Source organism: Diprion similis, chromosome 9, assembly GCF_021155765.1.
Source record: "Diprion similis isolate iyDipSimi1 chromosome 9, iyDipSimi1.1, whole genome shotgun sequence".
In the NCBI taxonomy this organism is placed as follows: Eukaryota; Metazoa; Arthropoda; class Insecta; order Hymenoptera; family Diprionidae; genus Diprion; species Diprion similis.
Genome location: NC_060113.1, coordinates 5,545,730 through 5,565,594, shown reverse-complemented (window position 1 = coordinate 5,565,594; position 19,865 = coordinate 5,545,730). Strand labels below are relative to the sequence as shown.

At 36.3% G+C, this 19,865-nt stretch overlaps 2 protein-coding genes across 6 annotated transcripts; both read left to right on the top strand.

Annotated features, from left to right (window-relative positions):
• Positions 1–1,276: 1,276 nt before the first annotated feature.
• On the top strand, positions 1,277–13,839 carry LOC124410437. Of its 4 annotated transcripts, none has more exons than XM_046888808.1 (13): positions 1,277–1,608; positions 1,652–1,692; positions 4,480–4,582; positions 6,919–7,010; positions 9,414–9,523; positions 9,641–9,763; positions 9,892–10,044; positions 10,794–10,960; positions 11,240–11,539; positions 11,624–11,814; positions 11,938–12,126; positions 13,025–13,081; positions 13,407–13,839. In XM_046888808.1, exons 3-13 carry the CDS (start codon positions 4,489–4,491, stop codon positions 13,638–13,640), a joined length of 1,710 nt encoding a protein of 569 aa, XP_046744764.1. In that variant the 5' UTR covers positions 1,277–1,608; positions 1,652–1,692; positions 4,480–4,488; the 3' UTR covers positions 13,641–13,839. The 4 variants fall into 4 exon arrangements, with proteins under 4 accessions (XP_046744764.1, XP_046744763.1, XP_046744766.1 ...); XM_046888807.1 differs by having other exon boundaries at positions 1,279–1,608; positions 10,794–10,966; XM_046888810.1 differs by lacking the exon at positions 13,025–13,081 and having other exon boundaries at positions 1,281–1,608; positions 10,794–10,966.
• A 149-nt stretch (positions 13,840–13,988) lies between these two features.
• On the top strand, positions 13,989–19,218 carry LOC124410434 (sodium-independent sulfate anion transporter-like). Of its 2 annotated transcripts, none has more exons than XM_046888797.1 (12): positions 13,989–14,770; positions 14,977–15,200; positions 15,286–15,481; positions 15,553–15,773; positions 15,874–16,042; positions 16,124–16,288; positions 16,418–16,579; positions 16,654–16,794; positions 16,877–17,019; positions 17,168–17,341; positions 17,493–17,649; positions 18,653–19,218. In XM_046888797.1, the coding sequence occupies exons 1-12, from the start codon at positions 14,761–14,763 to the stop codon at positions 18,874–18,876; spliced, it is 1,986 nt and encodes a 661-aa protein (XP_046744753.1). In that variant the 5' UTR covers positions 13,989–14,760; the 3' UTR covers positions 18,877–19,218. The 2 variants fall into 2 exon arrangements, with proteins under 2 accessions (XP_046744753.1, XP_046744752.1); XM_046888796.1 differs by having other exon boundaries at positions 14,974–15,200.
• Positions 19,219–19,865: the final 647 nt, after the last annotated feature.

Below are 19,865 nucleotides of genomic sequence, written 5' to 3'. Positions count from 1 at the left end.
GCCTCTTCATTCTGTATACGTCTTTTCACATTTGGATTACAATCGTTGTTATTATTATTTTTGTGTTCGCGTTATGTTAATATTGTATCAATCACGGTGCTTTTGAGTTTAATACTGGTAAGTACAGCATGATTAGTCACGGTTTTAAAAAGAATTAACCGCGTAAAAGCCGTTGTCCTGTGCTTCTATGGATCTCAAATTATCTGCGGTGCGTGATCATTAAAGTAAACTCTTAGTAACTGCAAGATTTTTTGCCTTCATACTTTTCCACTGTACTAATCATCGCTCTTACAAGCTAGCTACTAAATGTGACTATGTGTTTTACCTCTCATGACTCCTCGTTAAATTTCCGATCCTTCACGAGATATTGGTTTTAAAAATCAAGTCCTAAACCGCAATGGAAACCAATGACAAACCATTTTCCGCCATCTTTTTCTATCACTGTTTCTATCGCTGTGGCCGGAAGGAACTTCGAAGATTTCGGTACTGATCCAAAATATAAATTTCCCCACTCGCCTACATCATATTATGACGCAGTTTATCAATGATTGTGTCACTGCTCTTGCACGCAGACAACCCGTCGGCCAATTTTGCAAGTCATATTGCAGTCGCTCAGGCGCTCGTATACGTATACAGCACCTCGTGACTTCTCGTTACAACGCCATAAAATTCTTGTTACGATCCAATAAACATTTATCCGTCACGTGTCTAACTATTATTAATATGTATGCCAATGCGAAATAAGCAATCTACGTCAATATCGAGACTCAAAAATCGTAATTCGGTAAACAACATGAAACTGGTCGCATACTTGAATCCAATTGAATACAAATTAATTTTCGTCCTTTCCTCTATCCGCAAAGAATTGAAATTATGTCGTTATAAAAAAGGACATATTCCGATCTACCATCCGCAGACGTAGATGCGTATTATTCCCTGCATTTTGACATGTTTACGTTTCTTAGGAGAGAAATTTTTCCACGTTCAAGGTCACCCCAGTTTTCCAATTCAAAATTCGAATCTCCGCGTCGTTTTAATAGCAAATTTGTGCCAAGCGGGCTTATCCAAGCCTGACTTGTGAGAGTATAAGTGGAGTATCTCGATGACCGCCGCGTAGGTAACCCTTGTCGACAACGAACAACGAAGAGGCATATAGAGAGTGGAAAATACTAGGGATCTATTATTAGGGAGAAACGTAGGTAGGGAATCGGAGCGGTGCTCTGTGCCCCAAGAATATCGTGGGTTGGCAGGTGGAAGTGTCGAGTGTGTAACCGCACCGTCCTTACTTCGCAGCTTGGCTCTCCACCTTGTTATTTCTCTGGAAAGATGGTATTTGTCGGGTGGTACCGGTGGAGTGTGGTTGCCTTTCAAGCTCGCCCCACGACTTCGCGGCAACAGGTCTGCCGCCTGCGAACTGCACCAACTGGCTTCATCCGTTGCCAGGAGGGTCAGCGCACGCTCAGTCCCAACACTACTCCTTAATTTTCACGGTACACCACCTGCACTCGGGGGTAGATACCATAAGAAACCAGACTTCCTCACGAGCCATCACTGACACTATCATCGAGTGATAACCATTCTTCGCCATCGGCATCGTCATCGTCATCATCATCATCGACTCCTTACTTTCTTCAGAGTTACCGTGAAGATCTCTTCGTCTCGTTGTTAGAACTCAAATATTCACCGGTCAAGGTATGTCACTTGATTGATTAATGATGGTGTCATTCTTTGTCAGTATAGATTGGGTACGATCGTTGTACAGATTTTTTACTTCTTTAAGATCGTGACTAAGGAGATTTTGCTATTTTGGAAACTGTCCAGTTCTCCTGCATTCCTCTTTGTTCCATAGATCATTGATTATACGCCGGTCATATTCAACCGATCCATCTTTCCCAAGTCCCGATTTACTCTTGTAACGCGATACTTGATCGATCGATTATAGCACGCGGTTTCAAATCTGATAACTACATCGCAGTTTACTGTTTTTGGATTTTTTTACTATTGCCGTATAAGTCACCGCAGTATTCAATCGGCAATAATTAAAATCTGAAGTCGAAATGATAAACAATAGCCTGGATATACGGGTTAAAAGTACCGTCATGTTCGATTTTCATGGAATCATGGTTCCTTCAAGTTTTACTCACAGACCTTGCTAATTTAACTGCAAAACGTTGCCAGAAAAAAAATATTGCAAATTCCGGCAGGCTTGTGTAGTGGGTAAAATGATGAAATGAATGGAAACAAATATTTTCCACGTATCGCGATGCGTTCTTTCCTATATAAGTTATTTATTTGCTGCGCGAATCCCTGAAAACAATATTTTCGAAGCGTATGACATCAAAAGCCTGGCAAAATTCCATTTTCAAGTTGATTCCAGAATTTTATACACCTATCTAAAAGCCATGCCTAAATCGTTATTTGACAATTTTTCTTGATAAAAAATTGCAGCAGAAGAAAGACGAAATGCTCAATAATATAGCTATACATTTCGCAAGGAACTAGGATCCATTTATATAAGCTCGCGCTTTATTCGCAATGTGATGTGAAAACCAACAAAATTCGTACATGTGTATACGAGAGCGATTTGCCGTAATTCCTTTGATTCGATAAACAAGCTATACGATAGTCATATGATGCAGAAAAATTTGAACAACGAGCTTCTACTCGTTGCAAAAATCCATCTGTAATATTGCGATCGGAGGATTTTTACGCGATGTAAAACTGATTCACATTACTCTCAGAAAGAAATTGAGAATTCTCTATTGAGTATATTCAGCGTTGTTGACGTAACAACGATTAAGCGCTGCTTTAAAATGCAGATCATTTCTCGAATTGCATATTGCATTCTTATATCTAGTATGCGGTATACTTACGATAGTGACGGGTCATGTTATCTTGTCAGTTTTACCTTCCGCGCACGTGGACGGTGAATTATAGTTACAAACAATCTTGGCATTCGATGTAGCCGCCAAGCTACACATGCAGTGCTTACAAAGCTTCTTTATCCTCTGGCACGGATGTTCGCATTAATTTTACCCACTCTCAGTAAAATTTAACGCTTTTATCGAATTGATGTTCACACAGTCCAGAATTGAAATTTACTTATGAATGTGTAGCTGATGAGAATCGACTTACGAATCTGATTAAAATGACGTATTCGTAACATTGGTGATAAGAAAAAAAAAAAAAATTAATTTCCCTTTGACAGGGATCATAAAGATACCAAGTAAAAGACTCGTGTCGCTTAAAAATAATCCCAAAATGTGATTTTTCCGAAAATTTTTACAACTCGGCTTTTCTATTCCTATACGTATTCACCAAACTTTAGTTTGTTAAATCAGTTGTTTTTTTACGGATTTTATTTTACGATATTTGCTCGTAACGTACTTCACGCCAGGGGAAAATTCTCAGTACCAAGTAATCAGTCGCGATAAAGGCGGATAGCTTTTTCAGAAGTGTGATGTATGTATGTACATGAAATTGACAGGAAAAGTATCACCAAAAGAAAAAAAATCCTGAAATTCTCCGTTCCCCAGGATTGATCTTGGCCTACATTTCACGCCCTAGAAAAATTTCTAAAAGAACCGAGCAATTAGAAAACTTGGACGACTTTCAATGATTTTCCGACGACAGGTCGCAAGTAGTTCAAACAATTGGACTAAACTTATATGCATTCAAGGTCTACATCTAGGTACTGGCAAAATGTGTAGAAGAGGAGGACACTCTGTATACCCAAACTTAAAAATACCTCCGTACGTAAATTTTAACCAAAACTTTATCTCAGCCGTTTCGTAATCGTTTCGAAAATTATATAAATTCATTGTTGAACTGGTGGTTGGACATCAATCTGTATGCTTACTCTGTCGTCATATCTTAACAGCAGCGATAAACGTATATTCTCATACTTATTTTGAAAATCGACTAAATTCACTTTTAGTAGTATAAACAACTATCTTAAAGCTTCGTAATAAGTGATGCTGCAATAAATTTTCGAGATACAATAAAACATGGCTTTTTACCACCGCTGGTTCGCCGATCTTATCTCTTTCGTTACAAGTTACGGTACTCGTAAAAAACATCAGCATCGTTATAATTTTTTTTTCTCATGCTTGCGCTCTTCCTTCGAAAAAGGAAACGCATCTCCAACATTTCCTTTCCTCGTCCAGATTGGTGTCTTTTTTCCGAAAGCTCACAATTGTTCACAATTAAAATTAAAGCAACGATCAAGTTGGTCCACGCGAAGGGATTCAATTTAAAATCATTGTTGTTTATTTTTATCCGAATATAAGTAATTTCTGGGGATAGATAAACTAAGACAAGTTTTCAAATGCCAAAACTTTTGTTCGTCAGTTTTGACAATCATGTTCGCCATATTGCAATAACATGTACATACTTCCCGATTTTACTGTCTGTAAAAGAAAATCTTTCGTAGAAATGCGATGAAAGAAGTTGTGCTAATTTTGTTAATTAAAATTGCAGGCAGACAACATGGATGATTCCGAGGAAGTCGGTACAATCGTTGAACTGTACATCTACGATCTGACGAAAGGAATGGCTGCTGTGATGTCACAAATGCTGATAGGTAAGACTCTCCATCGCTACGATGGAATCGTTAAAAATCGGCATAAACAATAGAGATTAAAGTTCGTTTAGCGGCCACTCATCAGCGCAATTTATCATCGCTCTACTTAGGTAATATTTGTTCTCAAAATACTTGCCAAATTTGTTGATAATTTTAGATGTTTCGAGTATACCAAGCGCCGCATGGATGTTATATAAATAAAATTTACCGTTGGATTAAAATAGGCGGTAGCGGCATTCCGCATACGCGTCCTCCCATCATAGGGATACATGTTGTACACACATACCATACATTATATTTTGACGCGACATGACTCGTTAGTCATCAATAATTTTATGGATGTACAACATTCCTGTCGCGTCGTTAAATGGGACTCTATTCACACGCACCTGCTATTTGAAATTGTTCTTTATGACGTCAGAGCTTGGTTGTCGGCGCCATTTTGTCACCACATAACCTAAGTTTTTTATTTTAATGGAGACAAATCCTAATTCTTAGGCTTCAAATTACTCATGACTCATAAATTAATTAAACACAATCAATAATATACCTGTTTTTATACCATCCACGCGCGAACAAAGACGGTCAACGGTCAGCTGACAGCCTGGTTGCATTAGTTTGATTTTTCCCCACCAGATGACACATTGCAAAGTGACAATCCCAAATTTCTTGCTGAGAAATTTTTTCCCCCATTTTCATACGTGAAATTTCTGATCGAAAATTACTCTATGCGTTCAAGTCGTACGGATCATTTTTTGAAATTTCAAAATTTTCTATTCCTTTGAAGTTAAAACTGCAGTTGTAGCAAAAAACTTAGTTTATCAATGATCTGCGGCAATTGCCGATAATCACCTAGAACCGATCCATTTAAAATCAAAATTAACTCAGATTTCGACAAGTTACAAGTTGATCTTTGATTCAGGTTTAACTAGTGACGATACAGAAGCCTGTACCGAACAAGCAGTGATAATTTTGTTTGAAATAAAAATTTCAGGACAAGAATTTCAATTTATCCAATATTAGTTCAATCATTCATCATTCTTTTCTCTTATTCAACTACTAATTTAAGATCAATTTCAAACTGGCTCAACCGTCAAAATCTCTATTGATAATCCTTGCAGGTTGTTACGCTGAAAAACGTAAAATCTATTATTCTTCACAGGTTGAAATATATTTTTAAGAAATGATTATTTTCCGACGTAGATTGGAGTTCATTCAGCGATGACTGATCTGTTAGCCAACAATCGGGGTTCAGGGAGCGATTCATCTTTGCCGTTAGGCACGTAGATCAGCTGCAGCTAAATATACATGTATAGTTATACTGCGTAAAGGGGTTAGAGCGTGCAGGTCGTAAGATTCCTGGCAACGGTTTGACCCCATCGTAAGTAATTTTCTTCTAAAACTATCTGGAAGCTGCGGGAGGCGTCTTCCTGGTTATATTTATCCCCTGTGACTGGGGAACAGGTTGGGTCACAGACCTCGTGTCCCACTGTCCAATGCAGAGAAGAAGCTGCATTTATTCGTAACTATAGCAGCGGCACCCGCGGGATGAAATGGCTCGGACGTGACGAACATCACCATACATAAAGACGTATACGTACAGTCTCTATACATATTCGAATCGTGTATTTATACACGTATTATATGCTGCAGACCTCTCGTAGAGCCCATCTAGTTACGCAATGATTACCCCCCATTTATTATACAACCGCAGCTGGAGGGAATCGGGGATTTAGTATGCAACTTCATAAGTTTGATCGCCGGTGTCGCGTCTTGCCGATTTGGAAATTGTTTGAAGTTATAACAGTTTCTCTATTTCGCAACGAGGGAGAAAAAATAATTTATCCATTTTGAAAGGCAGACTTTCATCCTGAAATACTCGTAACAAGGATCGACGACTTTACAAAGAAATCCGACGATGATCCTAAGATAAATTTATTACGTTCCTTTCTTGAATACCGGACGGGACAATTTTGCGCAGTAAACAAATTCGACGTATGTGTTCTACTTATACGCATTTCCCTAATTCTGTGGTATTTTTTGCAGGACTTTCATGCCAAATCTATAAATTATACTCGCAAAAACATACTAACGTACGCTGCGCCGCGTCATCGGAATACATAAGTATATTCGTACACGATTTACGCTGCGTAGAAAGATTATAGATCGACGAATATTATTTTATGTAGTTTGCATCGCTCAACGTATGCCGAATGTATCATTTTTAACGTCGACGTTCGTCATTTTTATCGGAAGTTTAGACTTATCTGAACGGTTTTTCACTACTAACAAATACTTGTATCAAATTTCAATTGCCATTTTTCTTTTTTTTTCAGGAAGGAATCTTGAGGGAATCTGGCATACAGCTATAGTTGCCTATGGACGCGAGTATTTTTTCGGACCAACTGGTATTCAAAGCGTTCGTCCGGTAAGAGATTGAAAAAAATTACTACATTTCGAAATTTGAGACGATAGACGTGTACTACATAGGTACTTTTAACTTTGTTAGAAAATTTTGTTAGTTTCAAAATTGAAATTACTTCTGATCTAACACATGGTTGACAAGACGCTTGGACTAAAGTCGCGAAAAGGATTGTAGACTCAGTCATGGCGTCCATGAGTTCGTTCGTTTGTACCTCACGACACAATTGAATCGTCATTAGAAAACTAGAAAATGTCCATAATTTCAATTGTGCAGGTACAAAAAAGTCAGAAAATTCTAAACTGTCATCAAACTAAAGCATGGTAAACAGAAATTCGGTTCTAAAGTCGCGAGGTGGTCCTTTGACTCCAACATGGCGCTCATAAAACCCTACTGTCATATTTGTTTAAAGTATAAATTGCAATATACGTCTAAAATAAGCAAAAGCGTACGAAAAGAATAGAAAAAACCGTAACACGAGTAGCAAATAGAGTTTGATAGAAGTAGAATACGCGAAATTGAAACCTGGAAAAACCGCGAACGTTAGCATAATAGTAGAAGCACGTCATGGTTTCACCGTCGGAGAGTCCGGGGCTTGGCTATACGATACACTAGGCATACCGGGACTAAATTTGGTCCGAGGACAACTAAAAATATCTCCAGGTTCGTAGGGGCACTCTCTCGGCTCTTTCGACGACTCTCTTAGCTCTTTCCCGAGACCATCATACTCGTATGTACTTTCCTGCCCGGTCTCTCTTCGCGGGCGAAAGCTGTCGCCGGTAAGTCTGCCTCCTCGTGCATATCCTCTTCGTCTCTTCGTCTCTTCGTCTCTTCTTCGTCTCTGCCCTGACCTGCCCCTGCCACCACTTCGTCGAGCTCTATTAATTACTGGGGTATATATTCGTTACGTCATAGCGAACAACGCGAAACGTGTAGTGAAGTGAATTATATCGTACGTACTACGTGTCTACGTGTGTGAGTACAAGTGCGCGCGAAGTGCGGACTCAGATTCTCGTTTTTTCACAGAAAAGTGCATGTATATGCCATAGTACACCTTTTGCTACAAGTTATATATTGTTTTTTCGTTTTTGATTTAAACATATTCCTTCCGTTACACATTCGTACTCCTTTTTGGCCACAAATTACGGTATATTACATTACAGAAAACTAGTAGCATTCAAATAATTACATTGCGTGTAACAAACTGACAAAACATGGTTGGAAACATCTCCTATAAAAAAAAAAATTGTTATCCAGTCATATTTAAATTTTTTTTTTTTCAATTTGTATTTTGCAATTTAAATCTTATTTTTTTCTATCCATCTTAGCTCTAGTTCGCATTCGTCCCCCCTTTGCGGGGTTTTGTTAATTTGCGGTTTTTGGATTAAAATCCAGCTAGTGTGATATTTGTATAATAACCGCCTTGAAGAATAGACACGTCAAACTATAGATTCGAAAATTATGATACACAATATGCAGATGAATTTGTACTCTGTTTTTATCCCCCAGTCGGTTGTTTTAGTTCCATTTTCCGCTTCTCAACCGACACCGATCAGTCGACCTATCAATTTTCGATTGATTGAAAAAGCCGCGAAAATCTTTCGAACGAACCCAACGTAATTTTGTGACAGTAAATTCGAAATAATAATACGTTTTTTGTAAGTCATGATATTAAGTGCGTTCGAGAGTTTTCTTATTTTTTTTTTTTACAAGCGCCGGTGATCACAAGTTATTTTTAACCGTGACTCATTTGACAAATTTTGTTTGAGGTAACAATATTGAAGAAATGATCGTTTGAAATTTCGAATATCAAAATGGTTTTTTCAAATATTTTTCTTTTGCAAGATTTTTGCATGCATGAATTTTAATCACGTGGAAACGAGTTTATTAGCTTAATACGATTTTGATACCAAACTTTCAAATATTTATAATCTTATATTGATATGTTGACCAAAAACATCACATCTTAAGACATAATATAAAATAAGAAACTAGAATAACGGAATTGATTTCACATTATAATTCGTATTGCACCTTGTTGGCAACCGGCACTTGTCTCACGTACTGTGCTAATTCATACATCAAGCTGATGGAACTTAAAATGCCACATAATTACTTAAGAATTTTACACATCCGTATATTATGAACTAGGCTTATAGGCAATTACCCCAGCCGATGCGCAGCAGATTGGTACACTGCCCACTCTTCTAATTATAGTCATCTTATTCATTGGATGATGTACCTCCCTCGTCTCTATCTAGCTTACCGTGTGACTTGGGTGCTGGAATCTGCACAGTGCTGTATAAATAATAGTATCAATAGATATGAAAATAAAACATGAATTCAATTATATTTTTGGTATTCTCTATTCAGACGTGTTTTTTTGTTTTTTTTTTTTGTTTTTGACAGGGTGGAACTGAACTTGGTGAGCCATTGAAGGTGGAGAAAGTTGGTGATACCTATCTTCCATATTCAGTGTTCCTTGAATACATTAACGGTCTTGGTACCTCGAAATTTGCGTGAGTAATAACCATCTTGTTGAAATAAATTTTTCTATCAGCTTTAAAAGAAATATTTTGTGCTCTCATGCACTGTCGACTGTACTTACACACATGGCTGTGCGTTGATTTTATTAGACCTGGGACTTACGACCTGTTCAAACACAACTGCAACTGTTTTACTGACGAAGTGAGCAACTTTTTGGTCGGAAAAGGCATCCCTAAATACATTCTTGATCTACCGGAAGAAATACTTAGCACGTAAGTTTGAAATTTCTAACACCGATGTAAAAATTTTGAACATCTAATTACGAATATCTAAAAGTTAATTCAAGGTAGCTTGTATTCTAGTAAAATATGAATACTTATAGCTAAAACGTATTTTGTAGGCCAATAGGACAAGCTCTGAGACCCTTGATAGACACATTAAGTAACGGAGCTAGTTCAGGCTTTTCGAGTGGTCAAAGATTCGTCGAACCTAGAATTCATCGAGAGGAATCACCTGATTTTCAACGCCTGAATTCAGCTATCGAAGAAGCGAGGTCTCGTCCTTTTTCTAAAAGAAAATAGCTTTTCAATAATTTGTGCTCGTTATGTGGTGTGGTGATAAATAATTTTCTACTTTAAAGTGATCTGTAGCCAACTAACAACGTAATAAGCTTTTCTGTAACAGATTTCATTGAACTTTACTATTGAAGAGACAAACAAGGTTGTAGAAATACCTCCATTTACAAATATCAAATCTCTCTTATACTTCTGAATTTTCAGCGTTCTTCTCTGCTTTATGCTTTCTTGGGCTTCAGTATAGTAAAACTTTGTTGGTGTGAAATGCTTGGTGGGATCCCTTAGCTGTTGACTGTGCTTGCCTGCAAATCATCGTAGCCTTCATAACTGACGCAAGTCGTCAGAGATAGGACTGGGAAATAAGGGTTGTTGACCGTATTAAAGTTAGCACTAGTGAAGTTCTATCGAACTGCACAGCTGATTTCTATTCTGCAGTTTAACACAAATAGTATATACTGTTGAATAAATATAATATACATGAATGTGTTACATATCTTGGTTTTATTCCTTGCATACCTATTTCCCAATATACTCTCATTATGATAATATTATGCTTGTAACATTGGCACAAGAAATTTAATTATTATTGTTTATCTTTCAATTCGACTGTAGCAAAATATGTGCAAGCGAAATTTGATGATGACATGACTGTTAAGCATTACTTGTATTACTTAGATCTCGATCAATTATCGTTAACGCATGTTTTACCAGGAATTTTCATTTTTAGATTGAACTCAATAGCTTTGGAGGAAAGGAGGAACGTAATCAACGAGAAGTTGGCAAAGAAAGAGCGAAAGAAAAAAAAGAAGAAGAAGGAGAAGAAAGACAAGAGCAGTAGCGGTAGCGGAAGCAATAGCACTGAACCAAGCAGCTATAACGCAGCAATGGCAGAAAGTGAGAGTATGTCCCCATAGAACACAAATTACACTAATTAACTGTGACTCGTGAATGATCGTGATAAGTATAGGTCAATCGTTGCGATCTGTATTGTCTCATCTTCTGATAATACTACTAACAAAGCTGCATATCAGTATTCCCGTCAGAACATTACATGCACACAACAGTGTTTGATAATTTCATAAACTAGTGAGTTTTTTTCATTTTTAAGCAAGACGAGAAAAATGGAGTATCGACTTATATTAGCCATCAAGCAAAATATCATTCTGTTTTCAGGTGTAATTAGTGAAATTCAATCTACCAATGGCGACACCGGTGCGGAAATGTTGCCATCGGACAGAGTGTTACAAATGGAAGCAGATGAACGACGTGATATTGAAGAAAAAAAACGCCAACGTGATCCACCTGTAGTTTTCAAAGATACAGTGGACGCGAGGGTTGACTTTGACGCTTTGGTTGGCCTGGTCGATGGTAAACTGAACGAAGCTGAACAGAAGAGCCTCGAGGAACTTCACCAGTATGTGCTGGAAGATGAAGGCTCTTGGGCACTGGGAGATAATTTCCTGAATTTCATAGGTTTTTATTTTTTGTCAAGGATCGTACAGGAGGTGAAGTGCGTAATTTTTTTCCACCTCTGATGTGATTATTTCTCATTAACAGGACGTTTGCTCTACGATAAATCCCTCGATGCAGCAGTTAGAGTGCGACTTTTGAACGTACTGGCAGTTGCAGCTCTGAAAGACGATGTCATTTTACTTTTACACCAAGATCGCAGAGAACATATTCTGATGAATTATGCTTTTGACATTGATCGTCACCCACACGAAGAACAACTCTCCTTATCATTATTTGTAAGTAAACATCTTGGTTGTGGAGCATTTGAATATTAGCATTGAAATAATCGAACCCAAATTCAACATGATATTTGAAGGGAGAGAACACTACACTAAGATACGTAACGTATATTTTTCTAGATGGCAAATATGTTTGAAAATCTAAGCAGTTCAGAATGGCTCTTGTACATTTCTGAATGGCCCCATCAAAACCAGAACATCAGCAATATCAGAGTGACAACGAAAGTCGCTGTACACTCGCTTCTCTCCGAAACCCCTGAATTACAAGAACGAGGCGCAGCGATCATTCACAACCTTGCTTGCAAGGAGGTAAAAACTGTGGTCTGTATCCTATATCCAGCTTATCAATTAACTTTTTTAAACTTTTACTTACAGCTGTTAACTATGTGCCTCACATTATTAGAAAGACGTTACGCAAATTTCACTTTTCTTCGCATGTTTACTGCTTAGTAATAATTTCTCATCTCGTATCGATGATTTCGTGGTGATTTGACAAGACGTAAATAACTTATTTATATTCTTGTCATTCGTAGAGTAATGACTTGAAATTCTATTTTAAAAATCACTCGGTAAATCACCATTATAGTGCTAGCCTATGTACAAGGTCTTTAGAATTTTCTGATTATGAAAAAAAGCTTTTGTACGAACGTTTGGCACATAAAAAGATCCATTTTACTTGCGTCCTTTTGTGTAATATAACTATCAGACAAAAGTTACATCGAGCAATTTGTTTCTATACATAGAAGTAGGTGACAGAATTTAGAATAGAAGCAATGAATGGGTGTTCAACGGATTGTCACTAACATTTCAACATGTGAAAATTATCAATCTCTCATACTAAATTTAGTTGAGAACAGAGTTCTCATTGTGTAATATTCGCGTCTGTAACATATATAGATTGTTGTAGCTGCAGCCTGAGATACTACTGAATAGAAGTGCTGCCTTATTTCCTGCAGCTTTGGCCTATTATCTGTCTAAACTGATGAGCTATTAAAACTGCTTTGGGTATAGAGTTTCCTACAAAATTTATTCAAGTTAACTGGCATGCTTGCAATATGAATTCACGGCTTATGGGTATCAGCAATTATTATCCTATTACTATGTGACGCAATAAATGATGATACGTTTATTCGTACTAACTAGATTCAGCTGCAAAAATATCAAAATTTGAATAGATACTTCTGCAGGTATTGGATATTTTTTTCAGAAAATGAACAAAAGCAAAAATCTTCGGCAACTTTTACCAAAAGGCAGCATTTCTAAGGTACAGCTGTTAAAGTCCCTTCTGTAAATAAGTTTATTAGTAAGACAAATACACAATATATACTGAATTGAATACTTGCTAATTGTCAACGAACCTTTATTCGTTACTATCAAATAGACATTGACTCGAAGTGTAATGGGAATTTGAACAGCTATTCATTACTTCCAGTTCTCCTATTATACCAAAATTGGTTTATATTACATATAGAATTCATGCAGTACAGTTGCTACCAAGGAACACTGCGAATCCATTTCAGCACAAATTTCAAAAAACTGTCCAAGGCATCCAATATTTTTGCCGATTCTTATGAACCCTCTCAATTTAGGTGTTCGATGACGTAGCCGTTGAGCTGACAATGGCACTTCTACAGTACTTCAACAGCAATCCATCCGAGGAGCAACTATTCCGTTGTATGAAAGCACTAGCTCGCTTTACGCAAATCAGCGGACAGGAAGTACCGCAACTAATTCAAATGATTGGCCCAGAACCGAGCAAGTTTCGCGGGGTCTCTCAAAGGGTGGATGAACTAGTAGACCAAATCAATAAGAAACTGCGTTAAATTTATTATAAATTGGACAAAATATATAATATAATTTGGGTTACATTAAATTATGGTTCTTGAGATGATACTATTAGTTAAAAAGGACGCCCTGTGATTAACAGGACGTCATTTTAAACAAATTATTATAATAATAAATTAACTGATATCAATTACACGGTTGTACATTAGATTAAAAAAAAAAAAAAACTCACTGCGAAATCAAGCACGACAAAGCTGGAGTTATGTATTTATCTACAAATTCTGAAACATATGTGATAGAACAATATGTTTTATTAGCATGTTATGGATTTTTACAGAGATATAACAGAGTATTATATTAAAATTGAAACAGAGTGTTTTTTTTTTTTACTTGTAATATATAAAAAATCTAACATACATATTATGATTTATACCAAGTTGGTATTAACATCAAGTTAAAGATATTCGAAATTACTTACAAATAAAAATTTTTTTGATAGAATTTTAATATACGTAAATTCAAGTCACTGAGATCTTTAACGATAATTGAATGCATTTTATTTAAGCAGATTTTATAATTATTCAGTATTTCAAATTTTTTTTATCCACGATTTATACATTATTTTCCTATCAATAATCTAGTATTCAATACATAATAGTGATTGTAATTATAAATAGTCACCGAATTCAGTTGTCAAGTGCTGTGCAAATAGTGAAATGTGCAATAAATTATTAAAATCGCTTCGTTTCTTGCTGTTTTAGATGATATTTCCTTATCCGCGTCATAACTCATAAGACTGTTGTATGTAGGATGGCGAGAATGCTGCTATAACATACTGTTAAATGCGCTATAAACGCATATTCCTTACAGATGCGGGCTAATGTATGTTTTGCTAAAACGTATTTTTTATCATTAGGTGAAAACCTTATCAATACAGTGGCACTTTCTAGGTCACAAAAATATCGCGAATGGAGGCTTTGCACGGTGTGAATTTACGTGGATTTCACTGTTTGATGTTGACTCAAGTCACGCAGATAAGAATTATTGACGCTCATATACCGTAGAGATGAAACATTCGATTTATATCACTCTTCGTGATACACCAACGTGTTCTTCGCACCAAATTTCTATCAAAATCCATTCCAAGTACCACCGCGAATGTCGAATTGTAAGTATCGAATTGGTACATCCATCGAACCCCCAAGTCACGTTCAAAAAGTTTGTAAACTCTGTCGATTGCTCTGACCTGTACGGTATATTATTATTTTCCTAAAAAAAATTTAATTACCCAGGTACCAGGTACCAAGTATATGTTGGATGAAAATCTGAATTGACCACCAACTTTGTATCTGTTAATACTTGAATTTTTTATAGTGTCAATGAAAGGATCGATTACGATCGAGGAAGAGGAAGATGAGGATAAAGTTGGATCTTCAACCTACGTGGACAAAATATCCCAATTTATTCCTATATTGGAATGGTTTCCACGATACACACACCTAGATGCAGTGTCGGATTTCATCGCAGGGATAACTCTAGGGTTGACCATGATTCCTCAAAGCATAGCATACGCCGCGCTAGCTGGATTGCCTGTTCAGGTATGCACAAAGTTGTGATTAAAAAAAGATGATACAGTGAAAGTTAATTTTGTTTCGTTGTATTGAAAATAAGTTTCTTCTACAGTACGGACTCTATTCTGCGTTTGCGGGTAGTTTAATCTACGTATTTTTTGGAAAAATCAAAGAAGTATCTATCGGCCCTACTTCTTTAATGTCACTCTTGACGCTTGAATATACCCGAGGCCTACCATTAGACTTTGTGTTTCTCCTTGGTTTTCTCGCCGGATGCATGGAATTAACATTTGGACTGCTTAACTTGGGTTTGTGAAGCAACAAATTAGTATAGGATGAAACATCAAATTTCTATACAGATGATCTTTAATTCTGACAGGATTCTTGGTGGATTTTATCTCAATGCCAGTGACGTCTGGATTTACCTCGGCTACATCTGTGATCATTATTCTTGGACAACTAGAAAGACTGCTTGGTCTTGAATACAAAACTTCTTCCAATATTGAGAAGATTGTTAAAGCATTCCAGCATATTGGTGACATTCGAATTGGTGATACCCTGATTGGTATTTCAAGTATCATATTCCTGCTGATATTCAGGGTAAAGAAAATCTTTTACTATTTTTACCTGGAGCTTTAATTGGTGAAATGTTTGAAAAATTTTGTCACACACCTCTAAAAGAGATAATTATTTTCTACAGAAACTCAACAACGTTAATCTATGCTGGCAGCAGAGTGAAAAAAAGCACAAATTTGTGAAAAAATTGTTGTGGTTTCTTTCCATCGGTCGCAATGCTTTGCTCATTTTAATCACAACTGTTCTAGCGTTTATAATGGAAACAGCTGGCAAATCCCCTTTCCTGCTTTCCGGTAAGTTCATCAATAGTTCTTCTAAATCTTCTATACTATAAACTGACAGATGCAGACTTCTTCTTCAATTCATGTTCACAGGTAAAGTTGAGCCAGGACTTCCATCTTTTGGTCTACCTCCATTCAGCACACAAGACGGCAATCGAACGTATACCTTTATAGACATGTGCTCGCACCTGCGATCTGGAATATTCATCCTCCCTCTTGTTGCTGTGCTAGCTAATGTTTCAATCGCTAAAGCTTTCGGTAAACTATTCTGATTGAAAATATAATGACAACTTTTGTACGAATGTATTCTCTCAGTCAAAATGAGAAAATGAGAAAAACACTGGGTTTCAACTTCTGCTGTTGTTAATTAAGCGAATCTTTTTCAAGCAAGTGATAAGGGAGTCGATGCAGCTCAAGAAATGCGCAGTTTGGGTCTGTGCAACATATTTGGTAGCTTTGTCCAGTCGATGCCAACATGCGGTGCGTTCAGTAGGAGTGCAGTGAGTAATTCAAGTGGCGTAAGAACACCCTTGTCTGGTCTCTATGCTGGTAAGTCTTCCAGATATGATACAAACTAAAACTGCACAAGCTAACTAACGAATATTTGCTTTCTTTTCTTACAGGGATCTTGACTTTATTAGCTTTGAGCTTCCTTACACCTTATTTTTATTACATTCCGCGAGCTTCCCTAGCCGCTGTTCTTATAGGAGCGGTGATATTCATGATAGAATGGTCCATAATTCCAGTATTATGGAAAGGAAGTAGTGAGTTATCTTTATCCAATCATCATAATATTTTTTCGCAGTATTCACATCTATTAAACGTTTATGCTTATTTCATTTTCAGAAAAAGACATGGCGGCGTCAATTGGTACGTTCATTGCATGCATTATATCAGTTGAGTATGGACTGCTGTTCGGAGTCATGTTGAACATACTCTATCTACTACATGCGTGGGCAAGACCAAGTATACAGGTATCAAAATGCAAGGTGTGTAAACAGCGCTTCTAATTGACGATCAAAATGGTTTATGAGATTACCAGTTCCATCTAATTGCCAGGCATGCTTTCCTGAATATATGTGTTCAGAAAAATTTTCTCTTATGGAGACTAAACGACTGTTTTTATGTTTTCCGCAGACTGCTGACGGGGATAAGTACATCCTAATAAAGCCAGACATTGGATTATACTATCCAGTGGTAGATTTTTTACGTAATAAGATGAATGAGGCTGCTGCGGAAAAAGGGAAAAATATTCTACCTGTAGTTTTAGACTGTGATGGCTTCAAAGGCATTGATTACACGGGTATGAAGGTATGAAAAGTATTGTCTGCTGAATTCTGTTGGTATCAACTTTTCCGAATCAATTATGCTTCGTACAAACCATCATGCAGAATACGTTTCAACAATACAGCATCACCTAATTTTAAAGAAGCTGCTGGAATATGTTATTTTCTTTTTCTAGTGCATCGAAGCAATGATAAATGACTTTGAGAAAAAAGAGCAGTACTTAACGTTTATACACCTGAACGCAAGAGTCTTAAAGAAAATTGAATCACTTGGTGGTATAAAAAAGCTAAGGCATGCTAAGGTTGAAGGCGATATTGTTGGTAAACTTTTCTGTGAGTACAACATTTGATAAATATATAAAGGAATTACCAGGAAGTAATGAGCTTGCAGTGTTGACTTTACAATCTGCATACATGACTGTAAACTGTGTGTGGTATCTTGAATTACGATGCACAATTACTATCTTTGCGTAACTGACTTGTCTAGATTTATAGCGACTTATCTTGAGTTATCTTTTCATATCTGGTGCATTCTGCAAATATCTGCTAACCTTGCATCTATTATTTCCTTCCCTTTACCTCACAGGCGCACCTGATTTTATGTAGATTATATCCAATAGTCAAGTTATTTATGCACATATCCTACACTTTTCAAGCAAATGGCAGCTTGCACCAACTTTCATCCAGTTATCCCGCATCTAAGAGTTGAGATTTATCTGCTATTTTCAAATTTCATTCTCCGTAATAAGAGGTGATAAAATATTAGAAAAATATTAATTACTTGTAACTCTTTCTCTGTGAGAAAAAAAATGTATTTCTTACGTTTCGAATGATTGTTTCGGCTTGCAAATGACTTCTGAGGAAAGATAGAAAACAGGTTTTTGATGTCGAGGACTATAAATTTTCTGAAAAAACATAAAAAATATCAATGCCATGTATTTCCAAGTTCCATTTAAAGAAAAGGAAGTTCTTTTTTATTTTTCCCTTATTAAAAGTTTGAATCTATGAACTTTTAGTAAAACTGAATTTTATAGATCAGGTTTCAGAAAGGATGACCATAAAATAAATATGAAAAATTCTTGTTTTCGTATTTTTCACTCGACGCTTTTACATCGACAACAATTTTTGCGTTTTCTTTTCTTTCAAGCTATCTGCACCTCTCAAAAATAGTATAAAAAAAATTATTCTCTCATTCACGGAAATATGAAGTGATTTTTTTTTTTACGAAATTTGGAAATGGCAGACAAATCTAAAATTTGGTTCCGGATTGCTGAGGGATGAATGATGGATTAAGCAAATTACAGTTTCGTGCAACACAGTAAAATTTCTATTTCAGACAATACAGTTGAAATGACGAGAAGTGCAACAGTGCCAATTTTTGAACAGACGAAGAGTGAAACAGCAGACAATAATACTGTAGTAATAACACAGACTCAAAGAGCAGGTATTCAAGAAGAAGAACGTGAAAACGAACCTTTAGTGACTGACTATCAAGCAGTAATAAAAGAGTTCGAAACAACCGAAAAATCAAAATTGAAAACAGAACCATCTGAGTTATGAAGAAGTAACGATTTGACATCTTTAAAATTGTTTTTCTTCACTATGATAATGTGTAGTTACACAACTCTCAATAGGATGCGATGCAAATCTTGCTACTTTTGCTGTTTTCATATTTTTTATTGTAAATAATACATTTACATATGAGAAGAGACACCGTTTGTCTACTTTATTTTAAATTCTATTCAGACTTGGGTGGAATAATCAAAAGACATAGGAAAATGAATTGGCTACCCAGTAAACCAAAACGAATTGAATAGAATTAAGTGCGCCCAAAAACGAAATCAACTCTAACTGAAGCGAATTGAAAAGACATGTGTCAATTCTCTTGAATATGTTTCAATTCGTTTACTGGGTATGGTTCTTTTATTTACTTAAATAACTATGTGTGATTTTTAAACATCCGCAAGATTAAGGTGTTGACTTTGAATTACTTTCAAACCAAGAGTGAGAAGTAATATAAGTATATACCATGAAATTTGTTATCATGTTATCATTCTGTTTTGAGTAATAGCTGTACATTTGACGCAAGATCAAATATTAAAATTATCGATAGAGTAGATGACATAGTAGAGTTATAATGGTACAGTAAATCATAGAGTTAATATCAGTTTTAAAAATCTCTGATACTTAACCAGGGCTACAGCAGGAGGAAATAGGAACTCATTGTCAAAAGAACTTTCTCTGAGACTTGTTGATCTAAACTTATTAGACTCTTAACATGTGATTAAGAAAGAAACGCACGATTTTTTGTAAATTCCATAAACATTGTAACTATAACAATGAATAAATGCACTGCAAATTTTTTTTTACAATGGATCAAACTAGCTGTAGGATATAGGTATTTATAAACAAATAATAGCAGATATCTATTGGATGGTGGTTGTAAACAAACAAGAAGAAACTTCAGTGAAACTTTAATCGATAAAAATAAATCGGTCTCAAGGAATTTATATTCATAAAATCAGAATCAAAAATTTTCCAAGCTTTGT

What these genes read in the sequence shown, in the direction of transcription:
- LOC124410437 (XM_046888807.1), top strand. Translation starts at nt 4,489, where the DNA reads ATGGATGATTCCGAGGAAGTCGGTACAATCGTTGAACTGTACATCTAC. An exon ending in GTATTCAAAGCGTTCGTCCG is followed by an intron (nt 7,011 to 9,413) that starts GTAAGAGATTGA and finishes TGTTTTTGACAG; the next exon opens with GGTGGAACTGAACTTGGTGA. An exon ending in CCGGAAGAAATACTTAGCAC is followed by an intron (nt 9,764 to 9,891) that starts GTAAGTTTGAAA and finishes CGTATTTTGTAG; the next exon opens with GCCAATAGGACAAGCTCTGA.
- LOC124410434 (XM_046888796.1), top strand. An exon ending in TATTCCTGCTGATATTCAGG is followed by an intron (nt 15,774 to 15,873) that starts GTAAAGAAAATC and finishes TATTTTCTACAG; the next exon opens with AAACTCAACAACGTTAATCT. An exon ending in ATCCCCTTTCCTGCTTTCCG is followed by an intron (nt 16,043 to 16,123) that starts GTAAGTTCATCA and finishes TCATGTTCACAG; the next exon opens with GTAAAGTTGAGCCAGGACTT.